At 42.7% G+C, this 17,994-nt stretch overlaps 1 protein-coding gene across 3 annotated transcripts in view; it reads right to left on the bottom strand.

Annotated features, from left to right (window-relative positions):
- LOC100696787 (transmembrane protease serine 9) overlaps positions 1 to 15,983 on the bottom strand; it is a 57,593-nt gene extending 41,610 nt beyond the window's left edge. Inside the window, exons 1-10 of one of the 3 annotated variants that reach the window (XM_019357586.2) lie at positions 15,835 to 15,981; positions 13,733 to 13,753; positions 13,382 to 13,544; positions 12,981 to 13,249; positions 11,412 to 11,557; positions 11,058 to 11,328; positions 9,717 to 9,888; positions 5,860 to 6,113; positions 5,624 to 5,721; positions 2,214 to 3,521 (exon numbers count right to left, since the gene is read on the bottom strand). In XM_019357586.2, coding sequence (XP_019213131.1) covers positions 3,219 to 3,521; positions 5,624 to 5,721; positions 5,860 to 6,113; positions 9,717 to 9,888; positions 11,058 to 11,328; positions 11,412 to 11,557; positions 12,981 to 13,249; positions 13,382 to 13,544; positions 13,733 to 13,753; positions 15,835 to 15,964 — 1,827 coding nt within the window. In that variant the 5' untranslated portion in view covers positions 15,965 to 15,981 and the 3' untranslated portion in view covers positions 2,214 to 3,218. Of the gene's footprint in view, positions 1 to 2,213; positions 3,522 to 5,623; positions 5,722 to 5,859; positions 6,114 to 9,716; positions 9,889 to 11,057; positions 11,329 to 11,411; positions 11,558 to 12,980; positions 13,250 to 13,381; positions 13,545 to 13,732; positions 13,754 to 15,834 lie in introns of those variants that run through there. The other 2 variants (XM_019357584.2, XM_019357585.2) reach the window with 2 other exon arrangements.
- Between the last annotated feature and the right edge of the window lie 2,011 nt (positions 15,984 to 17,994).

Below are 17,994 nucleotides of genomic sequence, written 5' to 3'. Positions count from 1 at the left end.
TCTCCAGCGTCACAGTCAGCCACGTGGCCGTCCGCCCGAACTGTCTCGTCTCGGCCACATAGCCGTCCACCTGAACTGTCTTTGTTTTGGACTCCAAGTTCAAGTCTGAACATCTGCAGACATATGTTTGTAATTAATGCAGCTTTGATTTAATTGTCACCGCTGAGTTAACTGAAAATACAAAATCAAATTTGAACACGATAATAAAATACGAGGTACTCCTCTGAGACTGGATTGACACTCATAAAACACCATCATGTAGTGTAAAGGGAATTTTTAGAGATGTTGTTGTAAGATGGGGTATTTTTGTGGAACAACGCTTTCACATAAAGTGACAAACTGGATCTGCCAGTAACAGAGTAAAAGCACAATAGAGTTCAAGAGTTGAATGGGTGTATGCAAAACTGCAAATTCATGTTGGCAGCACTGAAAGTAAGAAAAACATCCTCTGGAGATGATTTGAAAAAATCATGCTAAATGAACCTAGCACGGCAGCTGGCAGGTTATTAAAGCCTCTGCACACGCTCAGTTTGACACAGCTGAAACAAGAAAAAAGTTCTCGTTAAACTTGGTGCATTTTTCTGTTTAATAATTATTTTGGGGGGTTGGTACAAGCTGTGTCTCAGTTTCTGAGGAGAAATGTGAACACAGGTGTCGAGTACATTGAGTACTTCACCGACACATTTGCTTTGTAGCCATGAAAATGCGACACACCTTTGTTATCACAGTACTGTACTTTACAGGCTCCAGCAGATCAGGATAACAGTGTTTATGACACTTTTAGGTACACCTGCTCAGCTGCCTGTTACGACAGACAGTCGCATGGTTGCACTTCAATGCATTTAGGTATGCAGATATATGAAGATGACCTTCTGAGGTTGAAACTGAGCATCAGAATGACGAAGAAAGGTGACTTAAATTTGAAAGTGGCATTGTTGTTGGCGCCAGATGGACTGAGAAACAAGAGTCATCAGACTGGTTCAAGCTGTTGGGAAGGCAGCAGTAACACAAACGAGCACTCGTCAGAACCAAGGCGTGAGGATTGCACAGTACAGCAAACCTTGATGGGTGTCTCATCACCTCCATTGACATCTGACCTCAGCCAAGCCATCACCTTCACTGTTGCAAGTTTCTGGCCTGCCAGTCGTCTGTTTTGCCCTGTGACCTGGCGAGCTCTCTGAACTGACTTGTTTGCTGTTATGCCAATAGCCATCATTTTATCTTTGGAGTCTCTGCTCTGGTCCCTTCTCTCACCCCAACCAATCACAGCAGATGGCCCCGCCCCTCCCTGAGCCTGGTTCTGCTGGAGGTTTCTTCCTGTTAAAAGGGAGTTTTTCCTTCCCACTGTCGCCAAAGTGCTTGCTCATAGGGGGTCATATGATTGGTGGGCTTTTCCCTGTATTTATTATTGTGCGATCTGCTGTACAATATAAAGCACCTTGAGGCGACTTTTGTTGTGATTTGGCGCTATATAAATAAAATTGAATTGAATTGAATTGAATCTCGTTTAGTGTTTTTGGTTTCCTTCTCTGCCTGCCACACAGCCATTCCCTGAAGCTTTTTTTTTTTTTTGTACCTACGGGTCATCGACTCATATTTTGTGTTTTTGGTTCTTTGATTTTGTTTATTTCATTATATTATATCTTTGTGTTATGGGTTATAGGATTATTCTTAGTTTAGGTTCTCTTTGTGGGTTTTGTTAGAGTTTTAGTGTTCTGGTTCTCTGTCTGTGATCCATAGTTGCTGTTTCCCCTGTCCTCTATAGTCCTGTGTCAAGTCCACGTCTCTGTGTTATGTTTCCTGTTTTACTTTGAACGTCTGTGTCTCATGTTAATGTTTCTAAATTTGTGATTTAGAAATAATCTTAGTTTTGAGTCTGTACTTTTGGGTCCTCCTTGCCATCACTACTCCCTACACACAGCCTCTACATCACACTGTCAGGGTTTGTGGTTGATTAATAAGTCGGAGTGGAGTAAAGGCATGTAAGGCTGCAACTGTGCTTCCTGGTCCCAACTCTGGACAATCATGTTTTTGACGGTTTAACAGGTCTGACCAGATTTCTAGAAAGGAGAGCTGCGCCATCCAAAGTGGGATGGATTCCATCTCTGCTAACAGGTTGTCCCCAGAAAAATTCCTCACTGATCAAAAAACAAAAAAAAAGGCCCACAATGAATATATATCTATATATATATATATATATAGATATATATATATTTGCATTTACTGGATATTTATTGATTTTTCCTTCAAATTACACATTTGTTTTCCAGTGCAGTTCAATAGTTTGAGTACTTAGTGTTGTGGCACAGACACGAGGTAGACGAGGAACAGCCTGATCATCATCCTGCTCCTGAGAGCTCCAAAATATGTTTCTTTAAATCAGATTGATTAAGACTGCAGGATATACCATTGGCAGTATTTGTGTTACAATTTTGTTAGAATTACACAATACTCCTGAAAATGAATGAAAGATTTAGAAATTATAAAATAAAGATTGTACACCATTATTACCTCAAATATAGATATGTACGTAACAAGTGCAGATAATGAACTGCTGGGATACATTTTAATGTTCAGTGCAAGTTTAAAGGAATTCTTCATTTTTATACCAAAGTTTAGCTCCGACGCCTGGTGCCACCATCACATTAGAGAAAGAGTAAAGTGCACATAAATAATAAAGACGTGGAGCTGATAATCAGAAGAAAGATCTTTACAGAATAAAAAATTATTAATCAGATTTATTCATCACTCGAGCACATGGGCATTAGTTTGTATAAAAGACGACTTAAATGTGGCGGGAAAGTAAAACTGTTTGCAAAAAAGCAGCTACCTGTGCACGGGTGCGTAGTTATTCATGTTATTCATCTGCAAGTCGTCTGGCAAAAATCTTGTCAAGTCTGGGGTACGTATATAATCATAAACAAGTGTACAGTACACACTATGAGTCAGAATTCATGATAAAAATGCTGCCCCTCAACGATCAAAACGATATGGCACACATTACACAACTAGCTTAGTTTTCTTGGCAGTGGTACACTAAAGTCACCCTTAGTTGGCAGTAAACCCGCCCAAACGTCACCACTGAGCTCTAGATAACCGATTGAGGCAGAATCAAGTCAAAGATTAGCAGGCACAGCTTTAAGCTTCTAAAGTCGGAAGGTTGAGGCTTGTTCACATTCATTTGTGTCCATCACATCATGTCGATCAAGTCAAACTCTCTACAGGAAGAGTTGGAGACAAAAGGCGAGGCTGAGGAGATGGAAGAAGACAAAGATGAAGGAGTGAGCAGGACGACCCCCGCTGCTTTGTGATACGGGGCTTGAGGTAGTTGTGGTGGTGTTGGAGGCTGGAGACAAGAGTGTCCCCAGCGTCTTCGTCAGAAAGGCATCAAAGGTGCTCAGTCTGGTGAAGGTCATGACTGAGCTTCGTCTCCTCCTGGCAGAGGAGCTCGGAGCTGTTAGCACGACCGCCTGGAACCAAGAGCCGCTCTGCTTACACATCAGCGGGCCGCCAGAATCACCCTGAACAGACGGAATGGGTCAGTTATTATATATTTTATATATAGTTATTAATCTTATATTTCATATTAGATTATTATTATTATATTATATTATTCTATGTATGATGGTTAAAATGCCCCAATCGTAACCATTGAGTATAGGTTGCAATGGAAATATTAAGCCGTCTGCACATAATTCACTGTGAGTTTTTGTTTCTCCCACACGCTGTGAATGTATCATTAATATTATCAATTGGTGGTTGTAGCTGAGATTCAGAGGTTTCTGTGGATAAACACATGCCAATATTTATATAAATAAACTTGACTGCACAGAGGTTTAAACTGCAGCTAAGCCCCTTTGCTCACGACACTGGGGAGCTTGGCCTCAAGACATATCACAATATTTATGGTGTATCACAATATAGCCAAAAAATATCACAATATTATATTTCCCTCGTATCGCCCTAGTCGGAGCATTTCAGGATTCATTTTGTTTTGAAGGTGCTCTTCAAATCTGACCACTCAGCTTTCATATTGAAATGGGCACCTAATTTACATATTTTCTAAACTTTAGATCATCAGGACAAAAAATCTGCATGTACACAGTCATCAGTCAGAGCTGCTAAAAACACTTTAAAATCTTCCAGCTAAAGGTTTAAAACATCTTAAAGACACACCCCTGTTCTCTACTAGCCATCGGGGCGGGGGGTTGGGAGGAGGTGTTGGCTGTCCGATTGGCCTCCCTGCTGCTGCGGAGCCTGGGGCAGTCTGCTTGCCTCCACCCCAGGGGAAAGGGTCACATCTCTTGGGTCTGGGTGCCGTTTCCCCCTCTGGGGCCAGGGTACCTGGACCCGGGGCATAGAGTATGTTTGGGGAGTATGATTGTGTGTACATGTCTATGTATGTCTATCCCTACATTGGGTGAGTGCTGAGTATTTGTATATGTGTGCATGAGGGTGGGAAAACATGTTTATGTCTGTGTGTGCCTGTTTGTCTGTGTCTATATGTCAGGTCGGGTCTTAGACTCCACCTCCCTGGGTACTCCCAGGCCCTCCAAGTGTGGAGGCCTATCTCCCCTCACCACACTCCCTGCTGGTAACTGATGCCCTCAGGGGTTGGTGCATTGGTGGTTCTTGGTGTCCGGGGCTGGGCGCTCAGGTATGTACCAGCTCACTCCCGGTGGCTACTTGGCGGGGCCTGGTGCCTGTCGCTCAGTCAGGCCTCTTCCGGGGCAAAGCGGGCCCTCGGGCCTCTGGCCTCGGGGCCTGCAACTCGGTTCACTCTGGCACAGCTGGCTGCCGGCAGATCCGGCGGGCACGCCAGTGCAGCCCCTCTGGCTTCTGCTCCGTGGCTACTGGGTGACCCCCTCGTCTGGGGATCTCCTCAGCCCTTCCCAGGAAGGTGGCACGGATGCCCCTCCGGTGGTACTCCTTGGGCTCTTGCACTCTGGGACCTCTGGATGTCTGGAGCCTGGATCTCCTCCATGCCTGCTTCATGCCCTGGGGGACGGGGCTATGGCCCTCCACACCCTCTAGCAGACCGTTACATGGGGAAACCTTTTGTATACAAGCGTGTTGATCCACACAGGTGTGCACACGGGTGTTCACTGTTCGTAGACATAAACTACACCTTTCTTAGCTGCTACTTCAAAGCACATTGTGCGCTGTCTGTCCCGCTTGTCTTTGTCTTTGTAAGTGCCCTTTCTCACTGTCCCTTTTCCCTTCTGTTTTTCTTTTCCTTCCTCTCTTTCTTTCTCCCTTTCCTATCCCCCGTCATGTCTGTCCCATCTGTAACAACTGAAAATAAAATAAATAATAACAACAAAGTTTGATCAAATGGACCAATACGGCAATGCCATGATGATCCATTTGGCAAAATAAATCCATTTGGTATCCTTGTTGGTCTTCAGACAACAATTCTGACGGCTAAAGAACCAAATGGGACAGACAAAAAAAAGAAAAAAAAAAAGAAAAAAAAACATCTTAAAGACTTTAATTCAGTTTCTGAACATTTGGAGAAATCAGAGAACTTAGTTTAAACCTTCTGAAAAGCATCTAAATCCAAGGTCCAGAATAAACATGTTAGCAGACAGTGTGTTATAAGAAGAAGAATCCAGTCATTTACCTGCTGCAGTGCAAACACGTCTGTACAGATGCTCTCACTCGATGATGAGTTCCCACAGTTTACCACCGAGGTGTTAAACTGCTGCATAACTTCCTCAGCTAACATTATGAAAGATAAGAAAATCCTGATGTTTGACTAAAGAAACTGTAAGTGCAGTGGTCCACATGTGTAATCTGAGAGATGGACTGGTGCAGAGTCTGGGCAGAACTCTGTCAGCCTTCATGTTGCTGACTCACCTCCTCCTCTTCCAGGACTCCAACCGGCCGCCCAGCACGCCAAGCCCTCGGCGAAGGTTCTCCCGTTGTCCAAGCAGATGGGCTGGATGTAGTCGGTCAGGGTGGGCTGGGCCGATAGACGGAGGATGGCTATGTTGGTCCCGGTCGTGTTGCTCAGAGTGATATTTGTCACATTCAGCGTCACCTCAAAGGGGTTGGATCCATTTAGCTTCAGACGCCCCAACACGACAGTCCACTCGGACGCTACAGGGGAGCTGTGGGAGGAACGAAGCACACAAACATAATCTTCATCAGCTTCAAACAAGATCTACACCTTTACACTCAACTTCATGGGACCCAAGTTTTACAGATTTGAACTTGTTACGTCCACCTGTAATGGCTCTGTTGGACCTCCCCACCTTTCTTGAAGCATAATTGACAAACACAAGCTGGGGAGAACATGAGCCCATATAGAAGGGAGCATTCCTGACATCAGTGTCATCCATGCAGAACTGACGTTAAGTCAGCATGAAATACTGACTTAAAGAAAGTGGGGCTGGAGGTGCTTGCTGATTCGTAGCAACTGTGTATAGACTAGTGCTTAATGTATACTTTTGCTCTATTTTGGGCCTAAAATGTAGCCTATGCATGTGGCCCGCATCATTGCTATCATTCATACTCATGTATGGAGGGTCTGAGTGGTTTGGTAATGTTGCTGCTGAAATACTAGCTTTTAATGGAGTTTGTTGATTCTCTTCCACTGGGAAGAAAAAGTAACCGGAAATGCATAGGAGAAAACAAAGGTAGCAAACGAGCCAATCACAGTCATTCCAGTCTGAGTGAAAGCATAATCATATTTCTATGGAAGTGTACATCAGGTTATGCTGTAAAATATGATATACCTACCGACTACATTTAACACAGAAGTATAAGTGGTCCTTAGAGCAGGACATCATAAAACACTACCTGTATAAACGCTAATTTTTCAGGAGACAGACGCTATCTCTACTTTTAAGATTAGGCTTAAAACTTTCATATGATGTCATATGATTGTTGGGTTTTTCTCTATGTCTACTGTACAATATAAAGCGCCTTGAGGCGACTTTTGTTGTGATTTGGCGCTATATAAATAAAATTGAATTGAATTGAATTAATTTATACCATGGATTAATTCAGTGTTTTTTTTGCTAGGCCCCCCACGTGTTTTACAAGAAAAATGTAAAATGTAAAAATGCAAATTCTCATGAACATTGAACAATGGTCGCATTGCATAATTATGACTAAGGAACTGACCTCCCAGCCCAGGGGTCAGCAACCTGCGGCTCTTTAGTCCTTATTAATAAGAAACATTGGTTCTCTCCCCCAGTTTAAATCCCAACTCAAAACTTATCTGTTCAAATCTGCATATTCACTGTGAATCCACTGTTTGTTAATTTTATCTCGTGCTTTCGTTTTATTGTTCTTATTTTGCCATTGTTTTACTATGTGTTTTATCCTATTGTAAAGTGTCCTTGGGTGACTTGAAAAGGCGCTCATAAATAAAATGTATCATTATTATTATTATTATTATTATTATTATTATTATACTGCGGCTCCGTGTGGTTTGTGAAAGTAAATTAGTATTTAGCTGAAGTGTATTTTATTTATGTTAGTTCTTTTTTAACTTGTGGTTCTAAATTGGAAGATTATTGTGATATTGAACTATAAAAATTTAATTATATTTTAATATTTTTTCATCGCTCAGAATAAGCGTACCCGCTGAAAAGCCGTGCACTTATCGAGACTTTCAACCCCAGGTAGGCCAATTATGGATCTTCAGATCTACATTATGTCAGCAGCTGTTCTCCACCGTGAACTTGTCACGGACCCGGCTCTGGAGGACTCAGGGTCCGTGCAGTGTGGACTATTGTAGTATTATTATTATTGTTGTTATTATTATTATTATCATTCTTATTATTATTACTTGGTGTATATGTGTGCACTGTTCCGCTGTCTGGGGTTTTGTTCCATGTGCCTATGTATAGGGAGGTGTGTATATGTGTGTGGGTGTGTGCAGTAGCGGTTTTTGATACGGGCGACACGGGCGGTTGTCCGGGGCGGCATCGTGGTTGGGGGGCGGCATCACGGGCATCGGCAAAAACAAACAAACAAAGTTGCTCGTACCCATGCTGCCCACGTCATGCCAGCGAATATTGGGAATGTCACAGGCACCGATCGGTTTTCTATCGCCCATTTGCTGGGAGTAAGGGCGCCCTCCGTTTGCGAGGTGCGCCTGCTGCTTGCAGTACAGGGAGGAGAGGGCGGGGCGGCGGGGGATTCTCTGGCTGGCTGGAGCAGCATCTAATAACCAACTCGCAAATAAAAACAAACCAACAAACACGAAAAAACCAGACATTATGATACAGACTTATAATTTGCACCGATGTTTTTTCGAAATTCTATACGCGAAAAATGAGCGCGAGAGCCCTCGGTGCGCCTGCGCGCTGCTGAAGTCAAAGTAAACTTTATTGTCATCTCCGCTACATACAGTCCAGTATATAGAGAGACGAGACGACGAGGCTCCAGTTACAGCAGTGCAAGTAAACAAACAATAAATATAAGAAGAGTAAGAAAATAAATATAAACTTTAGGACGAGGGGTAAAGGGATCAATAACAATTTAAAATTTATAATTTACAGTTTGATGATTTAAAGTCTCACACACAACACTTCGAAAGGGGAGGGGCCGGCAGCTTCCAAGTAGAGCACATTTCATCCATAATGTTGTAAATCCAGGCTCATTATGTATTCATGATTTGAATCCTGGGTTGTGCGAAATCCCAGAAATACACCCTAGACAAAGTGAATCTGTGAACTAAGCTAAGGTGGAGGTCTGTTAGGTTAAGTTGTGGTGATCCAAGAGTTGAGGGATGGGTGTTCATACTGGAGTGCAAAATTAAAACCAATGCAAGGTGGACAAGAAAAGTTCAAAGCCATCAGGTGCTCAGTTTAGAAAAAAGAGAAAAGAAGAGGAGGAGAAACGAGCAAAAGATCCAGGTAAGCAGATGTGTCATTGGATAATGGCAGGTCATCCTGAAACAATCAGAGTCAGAATACTTTATTAAATTATGTGGGTTACAGTTGCTCCAAGAAGAAATGGTAAAAATAGTAACAGTAACAGACTAAACTGCAAACAATATATTATGTTACAGATTTTAATATTAATTAGTCATTGTCAATTGTTTGATTCGTTATGATGGCTGTTTGGCAGCCGTTTGCATACTATGCATACTCTCTCTCTTCATATGTGTGTTTCTCTGGTGAAATTCAGTGTGGTTCCAACAACAGTTTTATGTTAATGTGCAATCCTTAATATGTTTTATGTGTGTGTGTGTGTGTGGGGGGGGGGGGGGGGGGGGTGTGCGCCAAAGGGAGTGTTTTCCCAGGGCGCCGAACAGGCTAGGACCACCACTGGGTGTGTGCATGGTTGTGGCTGTAACCAGGAGGCCTGTGGATGACTGGCCACGCCCAAGGAGGATGGTTCCTCTGTCTGATCCACCCTTTTCTCTTCATGTGATTCAAAATGCTTAAAAAGTCTGAAATTGCTCAGTTTGAGACTTCATAACAAGACTCAACTTATTAATGAGTTGTATCATCATCTAACCCATTGGTTCCCAAACATTTTGTGCTGGGCCCCCCTTTGTTTTACAAGAAAAATGTTCGTGGTCTCCCACCATCTAAACATTATTATTTGTATCCCACTGTAACTTTACTGTCTAAAGAGCTAACATGTCAGGAGTAGTCAGGAGTAGTAGTCTTGAACCTGAATCTGTGTCTGGAAACAGAGTCAGGTTCTAGACTCTGGTTAGATAAGAGTCTTCAACCCCAACGGCAACTCACCTTGAGAAACAGTTGGCGTTGCTCAGCACTGAGTCCAAGGCCACCAGAGTCCCACCGCACACATGACTTCCGTTCTTCTGCAGGCTCGCCATCCACGGCCACGAGCCGGCTGTCGCCATTGAGGTTCCTCCCAAAATGCCAGAATTCTTCGGAGCTTGTCCACAGAACACCGCTGAGGAGAAAAACCAGAGGAAGATACAAAGAAATGTTAAAATCTTTAACTATCATTTCAGGTCAGCAAGTTTAGACTTTATCAAAGCACACAAGTTCATCCTAGGATGGTTTTAGAGCTAAAGAAGCCACTTGGGTGTGAGGTGAAACACTTTTAAAAAACAAACCATTTTTATTTAATGTTAAAAAATTGCATTTATCACTTGAAAAAATGTGATTTTTGCCTGTGTATGCTATCAGTTAAAATTCTTTCTTTTTTCTTTTCTTTTTTTTTGCCTGTCCCATTTGGTTCTTTAGCCGTCAGAATTGTTGTCTGAAAACCAACAAGGATACCCAATGGATTTACTTTGCCAAATGGACCATCACGGCCTTGCCGTATTGGTCCATTTGATCAACCTTTGTTGTTATTATTTATTTTATTTTATTTTCAGTTGTTACAGACGGGACAGAGATGACTGAGGGATAGGAAAGGGAGAAAGAAAGATGAAGGAAAAGAAAAACAGAAGGGAAGAGGGACAGTGAGAAAGGGCACTTAAAAAGAGAAAGAAAAATCTCCTGAATCACCTGTTGAGAGAAAAAGAAGGGAATTTTAAAAGTAACCTTCCCAACACTGGAGACTGACTTTATAATGAGCTACAAAGAGAGGTGCTTGGGTGATGTCACAGTGCGTGACTCAGAAGTTGTGAATGATATCAGAGGTCAGGAAAAGGCTGTGAATTAGGGAAGCTGCCTTCTGATCATTAAGCAAAGCAACCCTCTGGTTGGCAAGTACTGAACTCTCCTGTGCTATCGAGAAAGCTAAGCTTCAAGGACCAATGCAAAAAGAAGGGCTTCTCCACTGTGAAGGCCCCCTCGCTTCCTTCCTTCATCTGGTTCTTAAATCGAAAATGCCTTAGGACTGTGCCTTCTCTTTATATTTTGTGATTTTCATTTATTACATTGACTGTGCAAATTTTTATTTCATTCCAGTGTCTCATAATATGACTGTTAAGTAAACTTGTAAACTGAAGTAAACACAACTCGGTATCAGCTGGTTGGAATCAAATAAAATAATGATCAGTACATTTCTGATTTTAGGCGTGGTGGTTGTTGTAAGATTTGTGGTTTTTGTATTGGTATCCGTGGTGGTAGCTACAGAGGTGATGGTTTTAGGGTTGGTGCTTAACATACGTTTGCTGGTGGTGGTAGTAGGGGTGGTGGTTGGCACTGGTGGCAGTCCTGTGCAGGTGACACTGAGGTCACTGTTGGTCCCAGTGGACGTGAACATCATGAAGCCCGGCTGGTTGGAGGAGATCTGGCTGTTGATCCAGGTCTGGTACTGGGATACTCTGGCGTAGACTCCTGGAAAATTCGGCCTGGCACAACCATTCCCAAAACTGACGACTCCCGCCTGAATCCAGCGACCGCTCTGCTTGATCACCATTGGACCTCCTGAATCCCCCTTTGAGAGCAGAAACATTTACTGTTAGCTGAGGAGAAGAAACTGTAGAAGGTGAAATGTGCCAAACAGGTAACAACAATCACCTGACAGGAGTCCTTTCCTCCTGCACTTAACCCGGCACAGATCATGTTGTCAGTGATTTCTCCCACTCCATAGTTACAGTTACACTTCCTGTTTCCTACAACAGGAACCTCCACCTCCATCAGGTTTTTTGGAGAAGGAAGCGACACTGAAGGGACCCCAAAAAAGTCAGGTTAATGAGACGTGATTGATTAAATGCATTCAAAGGAGGGCTCTACCAAACTTGAAAACAAAGTGCAGTCATGTGTGCAAACAAAGACGGGGGAGACATGTTTATCTCCTGTGCTGTTCCACTGGCTGACAGTTGGTGGCATTAAAAAAACAAAGAAATGTGAAAATGTGTCAACAAAGGCTAACATGCAAACTGTATTAAAAAGTGTCACAGTCCCAAGGTTCTTTACCGTAAAGGTGTATTATTAAAGTTTTTTATTGTTTACTGTATTTCTGTTTGTTAATATTATTTTTTTAGTTTGGAGTGTTTCTCTCTGTGTGTTGTGTGTAAATCTGACTATTTGTTAGCTTCATCCTGAAATGGAAAAAGCACTACCAAAATAGTTTCTTTTCTTTTTTTCTTTTTTTCTTTTTTTTTACCTTTTATTGTTTATTTTATTTTTTATTTTCACTTGCTAGATATGGGACAGACTTGAATGAGGAAAAGAAAGGGGAGAAAGAAAGAGTGAGGAAAAACAGCGGGGAAGAGGGACGGGGATAAAGGGCAAAAAACAAAAACCAACAAAATAAGCAGACAAAAAATACATCTATCAATCACCTGGATCACCTGTTGATAAAGAAAAAAGAAAACAAGCAGAAAAAAACGAGAGCAATAGAATAAACAACATCACGATGATCTATGTGAATATAACAGTAAATACTAAATATTAAACATTATTGTGCAGCACGTGAGATCGACAGCGCACAGTGTGCTTTGAGGTAGGAGCCAAAAAGGGTGTAGTTTGTGTGTGTGAGCACCCGTGTGTACACCTGTGAGCATGAACGCACTTGTATTTAAAAGGTTCCTTCATGTAATGATCTGCTTGAGGGTGTGGGGGGGCCACAGCCCTGTCCTCCAGGGCATGAAGCAGGTATGGAGGAGATCAAGACTCCAGACATCCAGAGGCCCCCAGAACACAAGAGACCAAGGAAGACCAACAGAGGGGCAGCCGCGCCACTATCCCAGAAAGAGCTGAGGAGAGTCCCAGATGAGGCGTCACTCAGCAGCCGCGGAGCAGAAGCCGGGGGGGGTTGCAGTTATGTGCTCGGGAGCTCCGCCGGCAGCCAGCTGTGCCAGAGTGACCGAGCCCAAGGACGAGAGGCCGAGGGCACCCCACCCCCGAAGGGGCCCGAGCGAGCCCCAGGCCCCAGGCCCCGACAAGCAGCCACCAAGGAGTGAGCTGGTGTGTACCTGGACGCCCATCCCCAGACACAAAGAACCACCAACGCACCGATGTCTTTTTGATGCATTTCCACAGACCTTGAACTTACATAAGAATTTTATTGCTCGATTTATTTCTAAAATGGTACATTATAGTCATCATTACTTAAAAAAACATTCAGGTGTCTTTATGACCCACCTCCACTTCCTATATTGCCCCAGCCGGTGACCCAGCTGTTAACACCGCTGTAGAAGGTGCTGTCTGAAGCTGCCAGGCAGACGGGAGAAATGTAGCTGGTGAAAGTCACCGGAGAGGAGAGCTGCAGGAGGCAGATGTCGTTGTTGTTGGTAACAGAGTTGTAGTTTGGATGGTTGATGATCTGTGTTACTGTCCGAGACTCTGCATTGGGATTAGATCCCTCTAGACTCTGAAGGCCCAGATTCACAGTCAGACCATTTACAGTACTGCTGAGATCATCAAGAGAGACACAAACAGTGCACAGTTATTGTGATTGTTATAGGCGAGAAAACATAAATAAAGTTTTACTTTGCAGTGTCTTTAAATCTTGTTTAGTGTGCAGCTTCACTCTCATTACTCACGTTTGAAAGCAGTGAGCAGCAGTCAGCACCCACTGACTGTTAATGAGGGATCCTCCACAGAAGTGGAACCCAGATGTTTGCAGACTGACCTGCCAGGGCCAGCTGCCAACAGGGGCCACCTGTCCTCCTACAATCCTGGTGTTGAGCTTTGGCTGACCACAAACTGAAGACAGACATTAAAACACAGAGTGAGCATTACTGTATGAGCTGTAAACTCTCAGCATTACAAACTGCTGAGTGAGGACACAGTGATCCTGGGAGTCTACAGTTCACTCACAAACTAATATTCATATGAAACTAAAGATTATTACATATAACAGTAAATCATTACACAAAGAAACTTTATCTTACCATCCAGCTGTGACTCAGACTCTGAAACACAGAAAAGGAACAATTTTAAAACTAAAAATCTTCATTCATCTGTCTGTGATCAGTTCACTGTCTGTAATAATAGTGGGAAAGTCTGGTTTGCTAGAAGCACATTGTGTTAAAAATTAAGCCAAGACTTGCAGTTCCTAAACATCCACCAGAGTGTGTAATAATGAGTCATGAGAACCAAACCGACCACCATTAATGTTGCTATTGTTGTGTACATCTTTTATATACATACATTTTATATACATGAAGGGGGTTTTATTTGCCTCCAGGGGCGCTAGAGGGATACAGGTTTTTGACTCAGCAAGATGAAAACACTGATGAGCTGCCAATGATGGTCCACACAGAGAAATACTGGACACACACTCTGTGTTGTACGACTAATGCTTCATGCTTGACCCCAACACAGTCCTCGCCCTCCATAGTTACTCCATCGTTCATTAGAAAATGGTTTTCTAAGATATTTACTGAGACAGCCTGTTCTGCTTCTGGAGATTCACCTTCCTCATCAATGTTTTGCAATCATAGTGATATGTGGCGCTATCTCAGGACGTGACCAACTTCCTGCTTGCCGTCACGAAGGAAACCTGTCATCACACCTCAGATTATTTGCATTTATCTACAAAAATTCAGAGTTCAAACATCTTTTCAAAACATCTCCTCAGCCTTAATTAATCTCACAAATAGATAATCAGTAACAATCAGCCACAAGAACCTTTACTCCACCACTTCACTAAAAAATGTCAGATTTATGCTGAAAGCTCTACAAACCCCTCAGCTGTGTTTACACAGCACTGCAGCATGCCGTTCCATTGTTGCACTCTCTCACCTTTAGTCTGTTTGTCCTCTGTCATTCTGCTTTTTTTCCATCTCCTTCCCCGCCCTGCCAAACCACTGCGGTAGGTGACTGCCGCACCCTGACCCTGGTTCTCCTGGAGAGTTTGTCCTCTTAGTTTTTAACTTTAGCAGCGTTTTAAAGACCCTACAGTGATCGTTAGTCTTTTCTTTGCAGTTTAAAGTGCCGTAAGGTGACTGTTGTTATTTGGTGTTCTATCAAGACACCAAATCAATTTCTAAGTGTGAGTTTAATCTCTTCAACACTTCAATCTGTTAAAATCTTACTACAAATTTATACCTAATATAATGACTTCTTCCATTCATGTGTAATAAAAGCATCTTAAGATGATGTCAAGGTGTGAAACTGACAAATTTACTTCCTTCAGTCTGTCTCATGTCTTTGCCTGCAGTTCACATTGAATCTACTTTATTATTGTTGGATCATCTCCAGAAACATGGAGTTTAATTTGTGAGAGTATCTTCCAAACCACAAAGCAGAGAATACTTTCGAAGAAAAATCTTTACTCCAATAAGAAGAAAAGACGTCATGTGACCGCAAGCTGTCTTCTAACTCCATTATCACATCCCGAAACACCCAGTATGTACATGTGCTGGAATCAGATCATTAATGTGAATAATAAGCTGTACAGATAACAAATCTCATGTTATGAGAGGTGATTTATATCCTCAGGCTGTACAGCACAAAGGCATCACAGTTCACTAGAACCACAACTAAAGGTGAAAAAAAAATTATTTCACAGAATGAACAATAAAACTGAAAAATCTTTGAGCCCAAATACTTGGTTGACATCTACAGATGACTCTGAGCAAAGTGTTTGTGCTGGAATACCTGCTCTGAACTTCTTAAATATTACAGCTGATTAATATCACCCATGTCACTGGAATTTTAAACACTAACTGTGATATGAAACAAAGAAAAACCATTAAAATAAAATAAAGGTTAAAAAGTGATTAAAAGTTAAAATAAAATAAAGCAGCTCTAATAACTGTGATACAGACGCTGATTGGTGGAGAGCAGTTCAGCCTCTAAGCTGCTTCCCAAACCAAACTGATCGTCACATTAATCTGTTTCAGCTTTCATAATCAAGATAAAGATGAACCTAAAACACAACACCGGTCCTCCTTTTCCTGCAGTGTCACTTTAAAGTGAAGCGATGTGCTCCTGAGTGTTTTCACCCTCTGAGTCGTACCTGATGCAGGTGTGTGCAGACAGCTCTTACCTTGGGTCAGGAGCATCAGCCCAGCAGCCAAACACATCACTTTGTAGAAAGCCATCGCTGTAAGATCCATACCTCCAGACCTGCTGAGGCATAAATAACCTTCCTCTCTCCTCCTCCTCTCTGTCTGCATTAAGCACACCTCTCTCTGACACGCCCAACACTTCCCTCCAGCTCACCTGATCCACCTCACATCAGACACGCTGTATTAAACAGGAATTTCAGGTTTCAGGCATCAATCTTGAACTTGTTTATTAATGATTCACTTTTTTTGGATTAATTATCCATTTCACATGAGGAAACCAATGTCCTGCTACAGACTGAAGCATTTTCCCTTTACCTGAGGACCTGTTCTCAGATATCATTCGTTTGCAGTTTCATCAGAGAAAAATATCCCCTCAGCAGGATTTCATTTACAAATGTCTGCAGGGAAAGTAGGTCCAATTATAGGAAATCTTGCTTTTGAAAATAGCCTGCACTGAAGGCGCCTTTAGTCAACATCATGGACGTCACAAAAGAGTATTTTACTACATGACATATAATCTCTTTCATTGGCTGCTCTTTACCTCATTGGAAATTGTCTTAGTGGAAAGTTGGCTACCAAGAACCAATCTTACAAGGAAACAAGAAGTAAAGGCTGCGGTATGCCAAACACAATAAGTGGCAACAGATCTGGTGATGACTCATCACTCATCATGTATGTACAGAGGTCAGGAGAAAGGTACAGCAGTGAGTGTTTAAATCCAGAATTCAAACTCCTGCTCCTCACATACAAGGTCTTAAATAATCAGGCCCCATCTCATCTTAATGACCTTGTAGTACCATATCACCCTATTAGAGCACTTCACACTCACACTGCAGGCCTACTTGTTGTTCCTAGAGTATTTAAAAGTAGAATGGGAGGCAGAGCCTTCAGTTTTCAAACTGACCGGTGTCATGGCAGGGTGTATGTCAACCAGATGTGGGCCAGGTCTGGCAATGATGGCACTGTTTATGTTCCTATTTTCCTATTTTAGTTAGAAGACCCAAATGCCATGTTGCAATACTATACTGCTATGGTAGCCAATGTTTCAGATGCAGGTTTGACAGGTTTGTGATTTTGCACTTTATCCAAAACCTAGTGACGGTTTACTCATCTTTGCAATCAGGTGGCTGTAGCTCAGGAGGTAGAGCAGCTCACCAACTGGTCAGACGGTTAGTGGTTCGATCCCTGGCTCCTTCAGTCTACATGTCAAGAGTGTGAATGTGTATGAATGTAGTTAGGAAGCACTCAGTGTGATTGGGTGAATGTGGCATGTTGTATAGAGCACATCGAGTAATCCCGGAGACTAGAAAAGAGAGAAAACTAGAAACCTATATAAGAGTCAGTCCATTCAATGTCTAAACAGAGTTTTGTCATGTTCCAGCATATGTTTTTATTACATCGCTTGATTAAGGTTCACATTTGGCTGACATCTGGGGCCAGAGCCAAAACTGTTCTGGACCAGCAGTGTATCTCCAACTGGCCCGTAGCTGCACACAACTTACACATGGCCCACATACCGCAAAGAATGACGGCCCTTTGGTGGCCCAGACCAGGTTTGCCAGAGGTAATCCACATATGGGCCAGCACAGGACCACCAGTGTGTCTGCAACTGAGCTTGTGCTGGCCCTTTGGTGGTCATTCTTTGCGATATGTGGGCCATGTGTGAGCACATTGTGTGGGCCAGATCTGGACCATACCAATTTTGCTGTGTGGGTAGGCTTTCCTTTTTGCTCTTGCGTATAGTTACGGCTGGATCAGGTGACCCTGAATCCTCCCTTGGTTATTCAATTCAATTCAATTCAGTTTTATTTATATAGCGCCAAATCACAACAAAAGTCGCCTCAAGGCGCTTTATATTGTACAGTAGATAGCACAATAATAAATACAGAGAAAAATCCAACAATCATATGACCCCCTATGAGCAAGCACTTTGGCGACAGTGGGAAGGAAAAACCCCCTTTTAACAGGAAGAAACCTCCGGCAGAACCAGGCTCAGGGAGGGGCGGGGCCATCTGCTGCGACCGGTTGGGGTGAAAGAAGGAAAACAGGATAAAGACATGCTGTGGAAGAGAGACAGAGATTAATAACAGATATGATTCACTGCAGAGAGGTCTGTTAACACATAGTGAGTGAGAAAG

This window comes from Oreochromis niloticus, linkage group LG4 (genome assembly GCF_001858045.2).
Source record: "Oreochromis niloticus isolate F11D_XX linkage group LG4, O_niloticus_UMD_NMBU, whole genome shotgun sequence".
NCBI classification, from domain to species: Eukaryota; Metazoa; Chordata; class Actinopteri; order Cichliformes; family Cichlidae; genus Oreochromis; species Oreochromis niloticus.
The sequence above is the reverse complement of the archived record's forward strand: the minus strand, read 5'-3'. Positions and strand labels throughout refer to the sequence as shown.